The 18,202-nt window shown below is 38.9% G+C and overlaps 1 protein-coding gene across 3 annotated transcripts in view; it reads left to right on the forward strand.

Annotated features, from left to right (window-relative positions):
* Positions 1-18,202, forward strand: part of cdkl5 (cyclin-dependent kinase-like 5) — a 46,084-nt gene that overhangs the window by 13,528 nt on the left and 14,354 nt on the right. For all 3 annotated transcript variants that reach the window (XM_042418056.1, XM_042418063.1, XM_042418071.1), the window contains exons 4-12: positions 8,302-8,347; positions 8,440-8,576; positions 9,017-9,137; positions 10,455-10,514; positions 11,460-11,550; positions 14,106-14,208; positions 15,707-15,793; positions 16,245-16,325; positions 16,467-16,642. In XM_042418056.1, coding sequence (XP_042273990.1) covers positions 8,302-8,347; positions 8,440-8,576; positions 9,017-9,137; positions 10,455-10,514; positions 11,460-11,550; positions 14,106-14,208; positions 15,707-15,793; positions 16,245-16,325; positions 16,467-16,642 — 902 coding nt within the window. The remainder of the gene's footprint in view (positions 1-8,301; positions 8,348-8,439; positions 8,577-9,016; positions 9,138-10,454; positions 10,515-11,459; positions 11,551-14,105; positions 14,209-15,706; positions 15,794-16,244; positions 16,326-16,466; positions 16,643-18,202) is intronic.

An 18,202-nucleotide genomic window follows, 5' to 3' on the forward strand; every position in this document is an offset into this window, starting at 1 on the left:
AACGAAGGATTTAATCTGAGTGAAAGGAACAGCTACTGTAAAGGTGACCCATCGACAATGCGGCTACTACTAAAATGACTTGATCCACGTTGTGCTTGATAAATCTATATAAAATTTCAACTAAACCTCTAAACTTTACCGCCACTACTTCCAAAAACAATATGGTGAATATACTTCACAGGAAGGAAATATCAAAAACGGTAATAAATCAAAAAAAAGAGGATAAAAAAAAATCAGCGACCTGTATTTCCTCAAACTCTGAAAATACTCAGTGGTAAAAGTAATCCTAGATATGCGTTGCTATTTTAGATCATCACAGTTATTGTAGATAATGTAGAGTCATGACAGCAGGTGTGGCCAGTTAGACCAGTGAGTCTCATTGTTTTCTTTCTGTCACCACATTTCTGAACATAATATATTGTTCCGAAAAACTCCTGACTCCACACGTAGAGCGAGACAGGAGCAGGAGGAGTGAGAAGTAGCAGTGGAATCAACAATAGAGGAGACAGAGGAGGCGGAAAGAAATTGTTTAAATGTTTAATGCTGCTGCCGTCCTAATATGTTTCTCAGAGAGCATTTACATTCAGAAAGAGTAACTCTTTTCCATTTTTTGACATCATTATTGTTTCTTGCAGAGCATATGTAGAAATCTCATCAAACATCCTGTGCTTGATAGCAAACAAATCTAGGTTATTATAGGCTTATATATAATAGAGGAAATTCTAATTGAACTGGGGTGAAACCAGTATGAGTTTGTGTCACTGAATTTAAAACTGCCTTATTTAAAATGGTTCAGTGTGAGTGCTTAGTGTTTGCTCCATGGTCCCTTTTCCTATACATGCCATTTGTGCATGTTTCTTTCATTTTAGACCCTTCGTTTGCCCCTTGAACGCAAGTTCTCTCAACGCTATGCTTCATGAAAATTTTAAAAGAGCCATAAATTATATACAGTACATTGAGTGAAATTTTAAGTATGCAAGTGCTTGCAATCTGGAGCCATGAACAAAATGACATGGTAAGCAGTACATGGCGGGCCGAGAGAGGAAATTGCAACCACAAAGAGGCACATAAGGGCTAAACTAAAGGACAATCTGCATAATAGGATGTGTTAAGATGCAGAATGCAGCTGACTGTGAATGTGGCAATTTGTTGTCACATTTCCCTCGTCTCATCTTCCAAAGATGTCTGTCGTGTGGGGAACGCTACATGTTAAGTGTTTGTGCTCTGATTAAGGTCTTTGTTGGCTAAAGATAAGTGTCATTTGTGAGGCAAATGTGTCTGTAGTTCAGAGAGGAACAAACATATTCATATAAACATCAACATAAACCATGAACTAATCCTGCATTATTCATTTCTTACACATTTTAAATCATTCTGTAATTGTAATTTAATATAATTTTGGATGAAGGAGATTCAGAATCTCTTCATGTCTGCATGTTTGCAGAGTTAGCCACGTCTACCTGCACAGATGACTAATCTGTCTAAACACAAAGGATGGTGGCTGCAAGGTCAGTGGATAGCATGTGTCCAACAGCTGAAACTATACAGTACAGCTTTCTCTTCAGTTGTAGTGTTACAATATGAGTAGCCTATAATTAATACTTGTGGTTTTCTATGGTTTCTATAGTATATAATTATATGATTTACATAAGAAGAAGAAAATACAGAATATATATTCTTTAAGTTTTACCAGTTTAATTTTCTTTGATTTTATTTGCAGTCAGTTGTGCACATCATTTTTACACAGCAAAGCTCAATTTTTAAAAGAATGGCTGTTTAAAAGTACATTTTTACAACTTTTTGGGGTGGTCAGAGGGGCATTACAATATCGCTTGTTTGCTTTTTCAAACAATATTAATTTTATAACAGAAAAGAAAACGTTCTTCAGGAAGAGCAAGGAGGGAATTTATATTCAAAGTCTTTATTTAGCAGAATGGTTTCGACCTCACAGGATCTTCATCAGGGCAGAAACAGTGAAAAAAAACACTCAGACTCAGGGTTAAAAACCTAGCATTAGGTCAAATGTGCGCTCTTCAAAGTTTTCTTATTTACAGTTTGTAGGTTATACACACAGAAACAGAAAAAAATGAAATTAAAAACCAGTTCACATGTTCACAAGTTACCCGCTGTGAAAAAAGCACAAGTAACTCCTGGATGTATTGTTTGTGAGCTACTGAGCTATGATAATTTTAGAAGTATTTTTCCTCTTTTGGTGAAGGCTGGCTGTTTCCTTCTGCTTCCATATTATATTATCCATATAAGCAAGGCTACCCACATCCTGGAGCCATCTCTCAACTCATGAAGAGTTAAATTAATCTACAGTCAAACAACCATAATGATACAGCTCTGCAACTCTATAAGATATTTCAGCTTGTTGTTGTGGTTTTACAGCTTGCATGTTTACAGTATTCTTTAGATTCACAGTTCTCATCAACCCCATATAGGAAGCAGTTTCCAACAAAAAGTTCTGATAAAACTACATTACACTACCTGCCCATTAACGCTGTGACTTTAAAATTAGCCATCACATTTTAAAACTGTGCCCTTGTGTTCAAAAACATCTGACCTCGTTACTCTGTAAACTGTTTTTGTGTGTGTACCACAGCTCAAGTAAACCGAGCCAGTAACATTTTAGGTAATTGAATCAGCACTGCAACAGTAGTTATTGTTTCCTTATTGTTAATTTTTCCCCCTTAATCTCCTTTTGATTCTATGGAGCAATTTCTGCAATTTTTCACATCATAAAAATGTAAATACCTACCATCAAAATGTAGTTACATTATACCAGGTATCCTTTCTGTTGCGCAAAGTTACTAAGAAGTGACATGTGACATGTTCTCCACTTGTATAACAGTGTAGGGGATTCATTTTCACATGTAGAGCCAGAGAACCAGACCATGGTAATAAAAGCTTTTTAGCTTTGCTGTAAGAGAGCAGTTATTTTTACTTTTCTCAGCTGGAAGGAGGGCAAAAGAGAGAGAGAAGCAATGTGTGTGTGTGTGTGTGTGTGTGTGTGTGTGTGTGTGTGTGTGTGTGTGTGTGTGTGTGTGTGTGTGTGTGTGTGTGTGTGTGTGTGTGTGTGTGTGTGTGTGTGTGATGGAGAGGAGGAGGTGCAGAGGGAGGCATTGAATACGGAGACTATGCTGATGGTAAATGGGTCACCCTGTTATATGGTTGTTATATACCTGTATATGGTTGAAGAAATCATGGGAAGATGGGGTTGGAGACTCTGAGCACTGGGTTAAAACCCAACCAGGTGACTCAGTAGAGACTCCGACTGTACTAACAAGCAATGAAATGCATTTAAAATGTGCATGTATAAATTATGTATACTTTACAGTACGGTATGCGTTTGAAGGACCATTTAATTAGCCAAACAAATGTGTGCCAGCGTTTATGCAATGTTCTGCCACTTTATGCAAGTGTTGTATTAGCGTATGTGGGTGTGTGTATGGAGGCTTATGTGTTATCTTGAATTTGTGTTTTGGGAGTGACAATAGCACAACCTACACGCTAGCCAGTGTTTCCTGGTTCCTATACAGTATCTCTCACCGCTATGCTGTAATGTAGAGTTGAAACTAGTTAATTAATTAGTTTATCAACAGAAACATAATCAGCTACTCTTTTGATAATTGAATAATTGTTTAAGTAGTTTGGACAAGTAAAAAAAAAAAAGAAATATTTGCTGGTTGCAGATCCTCACTGTGAGGATTTGCTTGGTTTTCTCTGTTTCACACCTTTGCAAACTGAATGTTAATTTTGACTGTTAAAAGCTGGTAAAACAAAATTAGCAGTTGGAAGAGACTCTAGATACAGTTGTGATTACTCAAAAAAAAAGTATTCGCACAGTAGATTAATGCATGATGAAAATAATTGTAACTGTAACTGTCGGCTAATAACACAGGCCTTATGTTAAAATGGCACACAAGCACACCATGAACACTTTTTTTTTCTTGACTATACAGTCAGATTTGGTGGAAAATCAAATCAATTAAATAAAATCTTCATTGTCATATGCACAGAGAACAGTCAGTTGGACTGTTCAATGAAATTCTTACTTTACGCTCCCTCCCGGCTGCCATAGATCATGTAACAGAGTTGGGACTTAAACCGGCAGTGCGGAGCTTCTGTCTCCCCCTTCTGACAGTGAGAGTAAATAGTACTTACCTGGATGTAACTACAGTTCTATGAGCTCATGCGTGAGCCGGTTCCCGTCACTACTGTTCTGAGCGTCACAGCCCCCCATGAAATGACTCGTTTCAATATCAGAATTTGATCCATTCACTCCAAACATTTGGAAAGTCTAGAAGAACTGCAAGATTAAATTATGTTATCCCTCAATTTAGCAGCAGGCTAAACTGAAAGTTAGCCGGTTTAGCCAGAAGATGTCTCTGGTGCACATGCTCTATTGGCACCCTTCAGCTCTTTCAGCTCTGGCAAAGAAATCATTGCTGGTTGACGTAAAACGCATCACTACCGGTGCAACAGCGCGGGAATGTCGCCACAAACACCAGATTAAAAACTCTGGTATACTGTGAAAAACCTGGTGGTGATAGGCTTAATCAGCATTGTGTGAACTCGTTTGGCAAGGGCTTGAATGTAACAGACGTTCATTTATATGTAAAAGTCCCGCACTCCAGCTTTAAATGTAAGGCACGCACAAAGACGTCTGCCGGGGGGACAGGGGGGTGTGATGAATTAATGAGTCGAACAGATGATGAATTAATGAGTCAATTTATGCTGAGGATGAATGAGTCAGCTGATCAGCCGATCTTTAATGTGATCCACCTGAAGAACTAATGCAAAGCCCCGTTTTCTGTAGTGCTCTTTACTTGATAACTGCTGAGGGTTTTTACTGGTTATTCAATAACACGTCACTGTGTACATCGCATGCTTACAACAGACATTTCAAAAGGATTCATTCCATTGATTGTATTGTAAATTGAATAGCTACGGTATTTTGGGACAGGGAGTAGCAGAACAGGCAAACACACTGGTTGCCAAATGCCGTTAAAACCAAAAAGAAGAAGAAGAAGAACAGACATATTAAAAGATAAGTGGTTGACCTTATCTTATCTGGACCTGCTCATTTCATCAGCCCAATATTAGCAAGCCTGAGGCTATTTATAGGTGCGCTGACTCAACAGTGGAGGTCAGTAACACCACATATGAGTAGGGGTAGGGAAAAAAATCGATTCTAAGATGAATCCCGATGCAGACGTGGACGATTCTGCATCAATTCAGAAAAATCGATTTTCTGAATGTTACTTCATAACGTGATGTTTATGGAACGAAAAGGCGAAACTCAACTGCAAGGGTAGTACAGCACCTGGACAGTCTACAGCACGCAAATGCTAGAGTTCATCTTCACAAAAGGCAGCAGTTGCAAGCATTTTTTGATTTAATGAGTAAATAATTACCTTTCCGAGACGAATTTGAAGTCAGAGACTAATGTTAGCAGAGCAGAGCAGCAAACTTCAGCAATAACAAACAAGACCAGCTGACCAACACACACTGCAGCATTTAACAACTTAAACCAAGTCTGAGGCGAAGAAAATAAGTTGGTGCTTAGTCTGTTTCACCTCAAAAACCCTGCACCCGCTCAGCGTGTTAGACAGCGATGCCTTTCCCCGGAGCTAACGGTGCAGCAGAGAGGCTGCTCTCCACTGCTGGAGACTTGACGTTAATAACAACACAGCAGAGCACTCCGCCTCCCCCTCATTTTGTTATTCTCATACAGGCAGAAGACTGTAAGATGCTTTCACATTAATTCATTAATGCAGTTAATGAATGTGGCTGCGGACCATTTATCTTATCTGCCAGTTATGCCAGTTACCCCCCACCACCCCATTTTCTATTCATTCAATCAAGAATCAATTCTGAATTGAGTAATGTGAGATTCTCAAAGATTCCCACCCCTACACATTAGCATGAGATTCATCAGCACACTGCAAGTTGCAAGTTGTTGCCACAGAGCTTGGAGTCACATGCGCTGTATGGGTGTTGGTATGTGTGTTTTTTGTTTTGCTTGGTAAACAACAGTAAATCTCCCCATTTTCTATTCAGATATGCTTCCCTTCACTGGAAAATTTTACTCCACTCTCTGGATCAAGTGCTGTCAGAGCTGTAAACCCATGTTGTTTAATTACATTTCTCTGTCCTGGATAAGATTCATATAAAAACGATCACTTTGTGAAAAGCATGTTCAGTCAAACAATTGGCTTATGTAAGAGATATCACTGCCAGTGGCTTGCAGCCCCTCACTGTGTGACCTTTGTCAACACTGAGGCGTCTCTGTTGTCTGAATCCTCCATACACGAAACGACCAAAGACACGAGAGTAGCAGAGGACAGAGGGAGACTCGTCTGTATGTTGTAATTTAATTGGAAAACAACAGACATTCTCATGTTTGTTTGTGCGAGACAGTTTTTATGACACAACACACATTGAGAGACATCTGCCAGCTTTAGTTCAAACATGACAATTGGAATTCCAGTGAAAAATGGCAGCTAGTAGCAGTAACTTTAACACAGCAAAAAAAAAACATTTGCAGATAAGAAAAGAGCAGCACAGAGGATTCACACAATATTATTAGCATGTATAAAATTACTGTTATTTGTCAGAAAAATATGCCAGACATTAGACTGATGCTAGACATCTAAAAACATATGATGTCACATCCCTGCAATATGTATGTATAGACATCTGTTAGCGTGTTTTTTCTTTCTTAACATGATGCATTTTTCATCCCAACCCATTAGCCTTCCTCCTCATATGTCAGGGTTTCTATGTGGCCTCATAAGCTTCTGCACTGTACTGTATATTAACCCAGCCATGCTGTAATCATACCTTAATCCAGATCTTTTTTCCTCACCAATTTCTTAGCAAAACCATCCACCCAGTTATAATCCAAAGCTCTGACCAGACTGCTAGATGCAAATCGTTAGTCACTTAAAGTAGCCCTCCAGTTAAAAAATGTGTTTTTCTTCTTGTTACGTCAGTTGGATGTTTGAGTTTCACTGTGCAGAATGATGTATGTGCAGAGTTTGATACTAGAAGGCTGTTTTCACATTAATCTACTGAAAGTGGAAAGTTTCTCTGTGCTCGAAAATCAGAGTTTAAGGGGCTAATGAGCAGGATTTGTGACATCACAACTAGTTTAGAGTCAGTCGTGCTCCAGTATGATACTTATACAGGTGTGATGTGGAAACTTGGATTTATTGATTTATTACAAGCAGTTAAACTTGTGAAATAAGCAATATTTGCATATAAATAGATCTGGAATTTTTAATGAAGGAGAGGGTGAAGATTAATGAAGATTTTGTGGAAAAAAACATATTAGACACACATTATTATTCAAAGTAGAGTGTTTTACATACATCTTAAAACATGTCTGGAGTGGATGTTCACATTCACTAAACGTATTCCCATAATTTATAAACATGTGTAATTCATTGGCTTCATGATTTCCTTTCTGCTGCAGCTTCTCACTGTGCTTCAACACAGTCCAGTGCAGTAATCATTTAAACCTTCAAAAGCCATTCTAAATATAATTTTCAGTAACGAGAAGCTCTGAGTATAGTCTCATATCTTTCTATATGAAAAGGAGTGGTGAAACCATGATTTCTCTCAGTCACTAAAATCTCCATAAAGAGTGCAGTTTGTGACTGTTGAACTTATATGCATACGTGTGATCGTCCCGTGACTGCAAAATGATTTTTGATGGTTTTGAAGCCAAAGACAATTCATCAAATTGGACTGTGTTTAAGATCTGTGAGAATGCTGCTACAGAATCATAAGTTTCACAGTCACAACCTGGGAATTTGCTGTATGCACAAATATACTATATGATAAGAAACAACACAACAGCGAACTTATCCTTTATTGTAACTGTTTTCTCTGAAAACAACAACTAAAAACAGCATTTCAGTTGCTGGTGCATCACAGCCTTTGAAACAAAGCTATGGTAAATCTCTGAATCTGCAGTCACACCAGCCTGTAAAATTCAGCAAGGTCAATCTAGCAACCTGCAAAAAGCTGTAGAAGACCTAAGATGCATCTTAGCCAAGGATGTGCTGCTTTTTGTGTGCGAGTGCCCTGTGGTAAAATAACTGACTCTTATGTTGGTGTACTGGAAATGCATTTAAATATTCTTACTGTTTCTCTTATTTCTCCTCTTCATCTTTTGTTCTTATCTATCTATATGGTGGTTTTCTTTAGAAAGCAGCTGGGAGCTTTCTTTAACTGCATACATTGCAATCTTTTGTCTTAACACAACTCACGCTCCTCATTTATTCACAGGAAACCAACGAGCTGGTGGCCATTAAGAAGTTCAAAGACAGCGAAGGTGAGTGACGCAGCGACGAGGGAGAAAGGGAGGGAGAGAAAGAGGAAAGACCGAGCAGCAGTATCATTACTGTCTCTTTAATTTCCGCACAGAAAATGAGGAGGTCAAGGAGACGACCCTTCGGGAGCTGAAGATGCTTCGGACGCTGAAGCAGGACAATATCGTCGAGCTGAAGGAAGCCTTTCGCAGGAGGGGGAAACTCTACCTTGTGTTTGAATATGTTGAGAGGGTCAGCAAAATTTCTATTCTGCTGTATCTAGACTCTAAGTTTCAGGATGTTGAGACTGCTCAGTTAAGCATAAAACAGCATCACCATGGCAACACATGAACTATGCTGTTGGTGAATAATGGTATTCCCCACTGAGTTGCCAGGGTATCCAGCCAAGTGTTTATTTCACGACAGGTGTTATTTTCATACTGATATCTAGTCATTTTAGCCTGGTATCCCCTCGCTAGAGTGTCACTCCCCTGTCAGGGTTAAAAAAAATCTAAGACCAGGGAGAGGAATCCCCATTTTATAAATTATCTAGGAAATACTTGAAAAAGGCTCAACAGCATTCATATTTTAAAGCGCTTCACCATGCCAAGCAGTTTATTTTATGTGTATCCCACAAGGCTACATTTCCAAGCTCTGTCCTCAGTGTAAGTGGTTGTTTGTGGTTTTTACAGAATATGCTGGAGCTGTTAGAGGAACTGCCCAACGGTGCACCGCCTGATAAAGTCCGCAGCTACATCTACCAGCTCATCAAAGCCATCAACTGGTGTCACAAGAATGAGATTGTGCACAGAGGTGAAGAGTTTATCTTTATTTCTATACTGCAGAAATATCCATGCCACTTTGTCTGGTGTTGAGTCTTAAAATGACATTTTTCTTATTTAAAAAAGGGAAGAAATCTGCTAATGATTCAAGTGATGTGAAGAGATCATTTCTGTTTCAGATCTTACTTGATTACAAGTTTTTCTTGAAACAGGAGATATTGGGGACACTGGACTAGGGGACTAACATTCAACAATTATAAAGAAAGAAAACAAAAAAGCAAATGTAGATATTTAAGGTCTATAGTTATATTCTTGGGTTCTACTGGAATATCTTTGCATGATTTACAGTTCAAAAACTCATTTATCTTATACTGGCCCTTTATGCAGCCCCTCAGTTCAGCCTCTGTCTGAAACAGGCCGTTTTAGCTCCTGTCTCTTTAAGGCCTCAAAGAGTCCACTCTGTTCTCTTTTTTCATTCTTTACTCAAAATGGAAACTTCTCAAATACATCCACTCAAGTCCGAATCTGATCCAAAAAATGTGAGTGCACAAGGCAAACAACCTTAGCAACAAAGGCTACCAACAGACGACCATTGTTGGACATGTGCGAACAAAATGATGTCATCATGAGGAGGAGGTAGAGGTAACATTGCAAATAGAGCATTCAGAGCAGGTTGGAGTCTGGGCTTTTGACTTTCAGGGAGCATGTTTACATACGTTAACGTCAAATTTCTAAACTTTGACCATGTTTAACATAGACATTCAACATCACAACAGTATAAAAATAACAGGAAATTCCAAAAAAGCGTGGCATGTCCCCTTTAAAGGTAACCTCGTTCCAGACCTTTGGATCACTGCCCACATTTCAGATTTGTACAAAGATTCAAATCAGTCTGTTGTCGTGCCAGTTGAACGCTGGTTCAAGAAACAGTCGATCAATCAGAGCTTGGTTGGCGGGATTAAGGGTCAACATCCCATATAGCTAGCCAGCTACTTTAGTCAATACTTCAAATTACTTGTTTTAAGTATGTTTATTCTGTCTTTATATGTACACATAAACACACATTTATACCTGGGAGTCTTTCAGCACTTTAACGCTTCTTGCTGGTGAGCAAATCTACCTTAGTTTCTCAAGACAGGAGAATTTAGTCAGGGGAAGTGAAAAATGTTTGTGCCAGTAGCCTTCTGATCACAAACTCACTCTCTAACCACATTCATATACTGTACATTTGACTGATTATCATTAAGAAAGATGGACATCATGTTTAATTACAGTGAACTGTAGTATTGTAGGATAGTGATAAGATTAAAACATCATTAACAGGTTTATGTCTGCATCTCTCCTCTAGATATCAAACCAGAGAACCTCCTCATCAGCTCGGAGGATGTTCTCAAACTCTGTGACTTTGGTGAGTCTTTGGCCTTCTTCTGTTCTTTATAGCAGCCATATTGTCACACTGAGTTGTTGAGACTTACATGCGCAGTGCAGTAAAACCACACAGTCTCTCTGTAAGGTAATTGCTTGTTAAATCAACATAGTTGTTTTACAGACTGAATGGTGACTCATTAAACATCCCTCTTTATGTGCAAATTCATTGGGATGCTGTCATATTAGTTGTGATTTTTGCTGTTATATCTGTGATTTAATTTTGCCAATTTGATTTCTTGGACTCAGTTTGCTGTGAAAAATCCCACCATTATTTGTCACCTTGTAAGTTGTGTATCAGGAGGATAAATTCTGCCACTGGAAAGCAGCCAACCGGCACCATAAAATGTACTGTCATGGTTGTTATCACAATTGATTTGCCAAAAGCGTATCTCATTAAAGTCAGGTTAATGTTAGGCACCTGTCTCCCCTGTAAAAGTCTAATAACTCGTACTGCTACGACACAGTTTTGTCATTTTGCATTTTCCCAGGTGCGTTTTCTATGTTTGGATGAGTCTTTGCAAAATCACACGGTCAGTTAGCTTTGCATAATTGGTTTTTGCAACCCTACTGAGTCAACTGGGGTGAGATTTGTTTGTTATTCACTGTTGGTTCTGGCATTCTGTTTATTGTGATTTTTCATGCTTAAAATGGACTCTCTGTACACCAGTTATCTAAAACACAGTCTCAGCCCGCCTGCAGTGACATAACCAATTAGAGTCCAGTCACATGGGATGATGGCCATGTTGTTACTGTAGCTGTCCAAACGATTTGAATGTTGATCCTACTTTATTCTTACTAATTATCCACTTTTTTTTCCCTCATGTGAAGGATTGTAAATAGTCTGCATGCTGTCTACTGGATGTCTAACATACAAAATCAGGTCTGGTTGATTTATTAATTTATTTGTAATTTCCATGTTTCTCAGGTTTTGCTCGTAACCTGTCTGAAGGAACAGATGCCAATTATACTGAGTATGTGGCCACAAGGTGGTACCGCTCACCTGAGCTGCTGCTGGGGTGAGTCTGTGTGTGTGTGTGTGTGTGTGTGTGTGTGTGTGTGTGTGTGTGTGTGTGTGTGTGTGTGTGTGTGTGTGTGTGTGTGTGTGGGAGACACAGTGAGACACAGGGAGAGAAAAAGGGCCGTTGTTCTGTTGGTTGATGCAAATAATTCTCAGTATTTATTTCTTTATCTTCTCAGAGCACCAGATGGGTGGATTATTTAATGGGTGATTATATCAGATGAGGGTGCAATACTGATTCCAGCACCTTAATTCAGGATATCTGCCGATACAGAGCACCAATCCTATACCAGTGCTCTCATTTCCCAAATATAAGATCAAGGTCAAGATCAAGATGTACTTTATTTGTCCCCATGGGGATATTTGACAACCTCCATACTGCATTTCCACAATACGTAGATTAACAAATAAACAACACAGAGTACTAACAAAGGCAATAAGAACACACATGACATAAAACCAGTAGGACACATCATAAAACCACCATCATAAAAATATATAACCAGCTCTACGTATTTTTATGTAACATGAGGGATTGCTGTGGCACTAATAACTTCAGTCAGCGGCCCGCCATGACTGAATGAAGGTAGGTGATAGCGAAAACACTGAATTTTAATAATTAAGATTCCAAATGTATCAGGTTGAATTTTGGGGAAATGTTGCAGCTGACATGGAAAATATTTCCATCTGATGGACTGGTGCAGCCATGAAAGACATAAATGCACATCATAGAGCTTCAATTAAGAGCTGCAACAACTTGATACACAATATATGTGATACTAGATGTGATTTAACAACCATAATGCTACTAAAAGGGAAGCAAAAGAGGAAACTGTGTGTTGGATCGGTCACATCCGGCCGATACACGGTAATAAGATTAGTATCGGTGCCAATAAAGATCTGGCATTGCAGATCAGTGCATCCCTAGCACCAGATACTAAATCATATTAACTTAGCCTACATATACTGTAGAGTACCAGAAAAATATTAGTACTTTAGACCAGTGGTTTCCTAAACTGGAAACTGCTCTTCAGTAGGTTATGATCACTCCATGGAAGTTACTCCAATAAGAAAATGCATGAAAATGTCGACTCTGCTCTTGGTTGTTGTTTCCAATAAAGCACTGCACCTTCAATACAGCTTTACTGTGTGTTGGTGGTTTTTGCTTAAAAATGACTTTGTATTAAATTTTATTGAATTTCAGATTGTATTAAATTTAGTCTAAAGTGGATCTACTGTATTTGGAGGGTTGTTGATAAGAAAAGGTTCATGAAGTCCTGGTTTAATTGTAGCTTTGTTGTATGTGGAAAAGGCACCCATCTGGTAATATTACATTTCATGTGTGTCCATAAATAAGTTTCCCTGTTCACCTTTTTTATCCTCATTAACATCTTAACATCCACCGGGTCGCCGGCGACCCGCTTAAGCCAGTTGTAAGCAGCTTAGTATCACGCAGTAATGAATAAAAGCAATTGTCACAATTTGGCCATTTGGAGACGTTTTGGAGAGGTTCGGAGACACCAGTGACACCAGAAACTAAAAACCAGCTCACATGAGGTTAGGCCTAGAGGTCTGGAATTTCATACAGGTGTGGTTGACAAGATGTAGAAGGTATGTGGTGATATGTCTGCATAGTTCTGGCATAAAGCATGTCCTAGTTATTGTTATTCATGTATGACTCACTATAGACAAGGACCAAAAACACTTTTTTGAGCCACATTGGAAATGATGTAGTTTTAGTTGTGTTTTAGCCACATGCTAAACAAGCACATTTCCAGAAACTAGAAGATATTACCATTCAAATGAAGCCTAATACATGCATCTTGGCCTTTATAGTTCTTCTGTTATAAGCTTTTCCATTTGGGTATGCCAATAGGTGAAAATTAAAAAAAAAAAAAAAGGATGGATGTTAAGAGGCTACCATTATTCAGATCATGTGCAATCACGTGTTACTGTTTCCCGAAGCAGATGCAATGATTCACCTTTTACAGCATGACGACATGAACCGCTGTGTACACAATGTATCCTGAGATCAAATTTTCGGTTTCGCAGTTGTTTTTGATGCTTTTGCTGCATTGAATGTCCATTCTAGCTTGGAGACAGCTGAACGTCATCCAGCCTCACTGCTGTAGCCTGATTTAGTAAATGCCCTGGAACATTTATTGAGACAGCGTTTGAATGCCGCCCACTCAAATACTCTCTCCCTCCAACACCACCGCTCCTCTGCTTCTCTGCTGCCAGATCTCTTGCCATTTCTCACCAGACTCCTCAGCTCCATTCCTTCAGAAATGACCATCTTCTTTATGAGCGTCTCCTTCAGTAACACAGCGCCCGTCGTTTTACTTTCCGGTGCCGCCACCGACAATATTGTCACACCCATCATCATTATCACTGTCATTCTCACAATCATTTGCGGGACTTCATTTTCGCCCCTGTTATTCTCATTTTCACCCTCATCACCCCTGCCATCTAACAGGCAAGGTCGTCATGTGCTGTCATAGGTTTGACGCACATAAATCATCTATTTGTCTCTTTTTTGTCTCTTCATCTCAGGGCTCCATATGGGAAGGCGGTGGACATGTGGTCGGTGGGGTGTATCCTCGGGGAGCTGAGTGACGGACAGCCTTTGTTTCCAGGGGAAAGTGAGATTGATCAGGTTGGTGAGCCCATAGTAGTGCTGAAAAAAAGTAAGAAAATACTGACAGAAAATAAGTTTTAATAATTGATTGATTCACTTTAATCAATTTATCAAATAATACTGCCAAACATTTGGGGGTCCAAGCTTCTCACGTGTGGGGATTTGTAGCCTTTTTTCTAGTAATTAATTAAAAATGATTAAATAATGACAATAATCATTAGTTGCAGCTTTAATCCCAAACCACCATGAGACTTTTTATATTTATTGTTTGTATCCCCTTTTCCATCCCAGTGTATCTCAATCTTATCATTGTATCTCCACAATAACAGGTCTTAAAAGGAATATTGTTTCTTGTGATGGGGTCTATAAAGCTTAGTATAACAGTATTTTCACTGCTGGGTGAAAATATTATGAGTTAAAACAGATGAATCATAAAGTGTGATCTGCTCAAATGCAGTTAAAACATAAAGAAAGGTCAACACGATTACAGTTAATCCAAAAATATCAACAGGGACAACAGCACTATTCATACAATTCATAAAGCTGTCTCACCTCAAGGTCCATTTGCTGTTCTGGAGCTTTCTATCACTTCACACGATCTTCAATAGCAGATAGCGCTTGCCCAGTTGTCATGGAAATGTAGATGTCCACTTATCAGTCTTTCTGAGTATGTCTGACTTAAAAGTTTAGTGTTGAGGCGAGATTGTTTTGGCAGCTGCTGTATCCAAAGTCAAGAATAAACTCAATATCCCTATAATTCTTACAGCCTTTGTTAAAGCTGCTATAATAAATATGTTTAAAAATAAGAATGTATAAAATGATAATAGGTAATGTCAGAGGCATCGCTTGTAGTGATGAACCTACAGGGAATTATCACCCGAATCTGCAGCTCCCCTTCGCTTTACGGAGCTTTATATTTTCAGCTCATTGTTTAGCTGTCTGACTGCAATTTAACTGTTTTGGTTCACTGTCACCTCTCTCATAGTGCCGTTTTCAGCCAGAGCAGGCAGCTGTTTTCAGAGAAAAAACTCTAAAAATCCACTGTACGCTACCTGCTCAGCGCCAAACAGCAAACAGACAGTTAGCTGTAGCTAGTGCTGGTGAAAATAGTGGAGCATTTATCAGCTAAAGAGCCAGATATTTCCCTCTGGAGTTGGTAGAGAGCAAAAACAGAGCTAAAAGAGAGTGAATATTGGACTTACATTCACCAGGTGGACAGAAACTCGGCTGCAAATAAATGACAATGTTGCTCTGTAACAGCTGGATGTGTAAAGAAGCAACTGTTTGCTAACAAGTTCAACATATCGGCTTAAAAACTGATTCTTTCTGCCAAAAAAAAATTCAGTTAACGCAGGTTTCAAATTTCATAAATATAACAAAAAATATTCAAGTAAAGTATAGTTACAACTGATTGTCACTGATTGTATATGGTTAAGTCCATATTTAAACATAATTATTGGTTTCACACACTATGTATCATACTATTAATTATGATGCTATTTAATTTCCTCTCCAGCTCTTCACCATCCAGAAGGTCCTGGGGCCACTTCCCGCTGAACAGATGAAACTCTTCTACAACAACCCTCGCTTTCATGGAATCAGGGTAGGAAACATTCATCCTTTGTCTTTCCTGTAGTCGCCTCTGTTCCTCTTCTCTGCTCCTTCTTTCTCCCCCTCCTCCTCTTCCTCCTCTCTGTTTTTACCTCCTTTCCTTCTCTCTCTCTCTCTCTCTCTCTCTTTCTCTCTCTCTCTCTTGTGGCAGCGTTCCCAGCACCATGACTGAGTGGATTGCTATGACTCATGAGATAAGTGGTTGGTGTTCAGTTTAGCAGCGAGAGAAAATGTCCCAGAAGGCCGAGCAAAGACTTTGTGTGTGAGTGTGTGTTAATGCGAGTGTGTGTTTGGTAGTTTGTTTAGTGTGATCCAGTGATTTCAATTGATCGTTTCTTCTTATGGGCTGGAACGTCTACTGTATCAAAAGAGTAATTTTCTATGCACAAAAAAGTTAAGTTTTGATATTAAATTGATTGAATGTTTTTTTTTGTGTGTGTCAGTTTCCCTCAGTTACTCATCCTCAGACTTTGGAGAGAAGGTACCAAGGCATCTTAAGCGGTTTGATGTTGGATCTGATGAAGGTAAAATACCAAGAATACACATACGTGTGTGTATGTTACAGTATATAACTTCTCCTCTTATCTTCTTGTTTTACTTTATATTTGTACAGCCAGTAGAAAATGTTCCTTCTTTGCATCATATGTATGTCTTTCCCCCATCAGAACCTGCTGCTACTAAACCCTACGGAGCGTTATCTGACGGAGCAGAGTTTGAACCATCCAGCCTTCCAGCCTCTGAGGCAGATAGAGAGAGAGAGGCCTCCTCCTGCCTCTCCCAACCCGCCGCGCTCCTCCAAGAGGAAAACACACCATCACGGAGAAAACACAGTTCCTACAAGGTCAAACTACGTTGTCTAATTTTCATCTTCTGTCACAGCGTACACTGTACCTGAGGTCATTTTACAGAGACATCTTGGATACATATTAATAGACATTATGCAATATTGATTTTGTCATGATATTGTTTTTTTAAATTGCTTAACCTTTTATAGATAAAGTAACCATACCATACCACAATCATACAACCAGAGATATTAAAAGGGATAACAGTGTCACTATAGCAAAATCGACAACATCAGACAAATCTGAGGGCAGCTGTGAACTACAGGGTAAATTTAGGAATTAGAAATACTGAAAGTTAATCTGTTACAGGATGACCAGGAAATCTCAGGGGATACATACATACATACATAGGGGATCTTTATCATCATTTATATCATCCAATTTTTATGATTATAGAACTATAAATGATCAACAGAATAACTTTTAGAGGATATGTCATTTGGAGCTCGCTGAAAAAAACACAACCATTACAATTATACAACATGATTGCAGGTACGGACACAATCATGTTTCTTTTTTGTACAAAATAATATGACTTTCAGATAAAACATTAGACATGTTAATAAATCCTAAATTTCTAATTATGGCTGCTGAGGTCAAAACTCCAGCAACACTTGTAGTATATAGAACAACTTTATTATTAGACTTTATTATTAATAGTTTCGGTTTGTGGCTTCCATCAGGGTCATCGTAAAACAAACAACATTTAAATAAAGTAGGTTAAGTATGAAGCAAAAAGGCAAAAAAAATATAAAAGACAACCAATCATGTACATCCAGACACATATTGGCCAATGAGGCATCTACAAAGATGGGTTGGGTATATGGTCATGTGGCTTCAGGCCAATCATTGTCCCAGACTGGCAGAGAGGTAAGGGAAGTGTCTAAGAAGAGACATGGGTGACACCATGTTTGGTAATAATGGCTGCTATCATTGCTGCCAGAGATGAGAAGGTGTCCACTCCAAGGATACATTTATTCCATCTTTTAAGGTATAGAATTTTTTCAAGTATTATTTGAACTGGTTCTCAGTCAGTCAGTTGTAGGATGTTTGGACGAAAGGCTGAGCTGGTCTAACTTGATTTTTTGGGAATATTTTTAGGTTAATAGTGTTCTTTTGGGTATACAACAACTTGATGAGCATAAAAGAAAACAAAGTTTCCATCCATGAAGATCACGTTCTTGTGAGAACTTAAAGCTACTATAAACAATTTTTGTATACACAATGGTTTAAATGACTAGATGTAATGGGAAAGATGTCGCCCGTAGTGACGAACCCACAAAGAAGGCTGCAGACAGCTGTTTTCAGTAAAGGAGCTAAAGAGCCAGCGTTCCCTTCGGAGTTGGTGGATACCAACCATAGACTGTATAAAAATAATGGACATAGTCACTGTGACATCACTCATTGGTGTGTGGACTCCTGTTTTGAAGCCTGGAGATTGGCATTTTGATCATCGCCATCTTGGTTTTTTGGAGCCAGAAGTGATGAGAAGTGACCATATTTGGACGAGAGCGTGGAGCTAGGGAGGAGCTTCCTAGGGTCCAACCACAGCACCT

This window comes from Thunnus maccoyii, chromosome 1 (assembly GCF_910596095.1).
Source record: "Thunnus maccoyii chromosome 1, fThuMac1.1, whole genome shotgun sequence".
Taxonomy (NCBI): Eukaryota; Metazoa; Chordata; class Actinopteri; order Scombriformes; family Scombridae; genus Thunnus; species Thunnus maccoyii.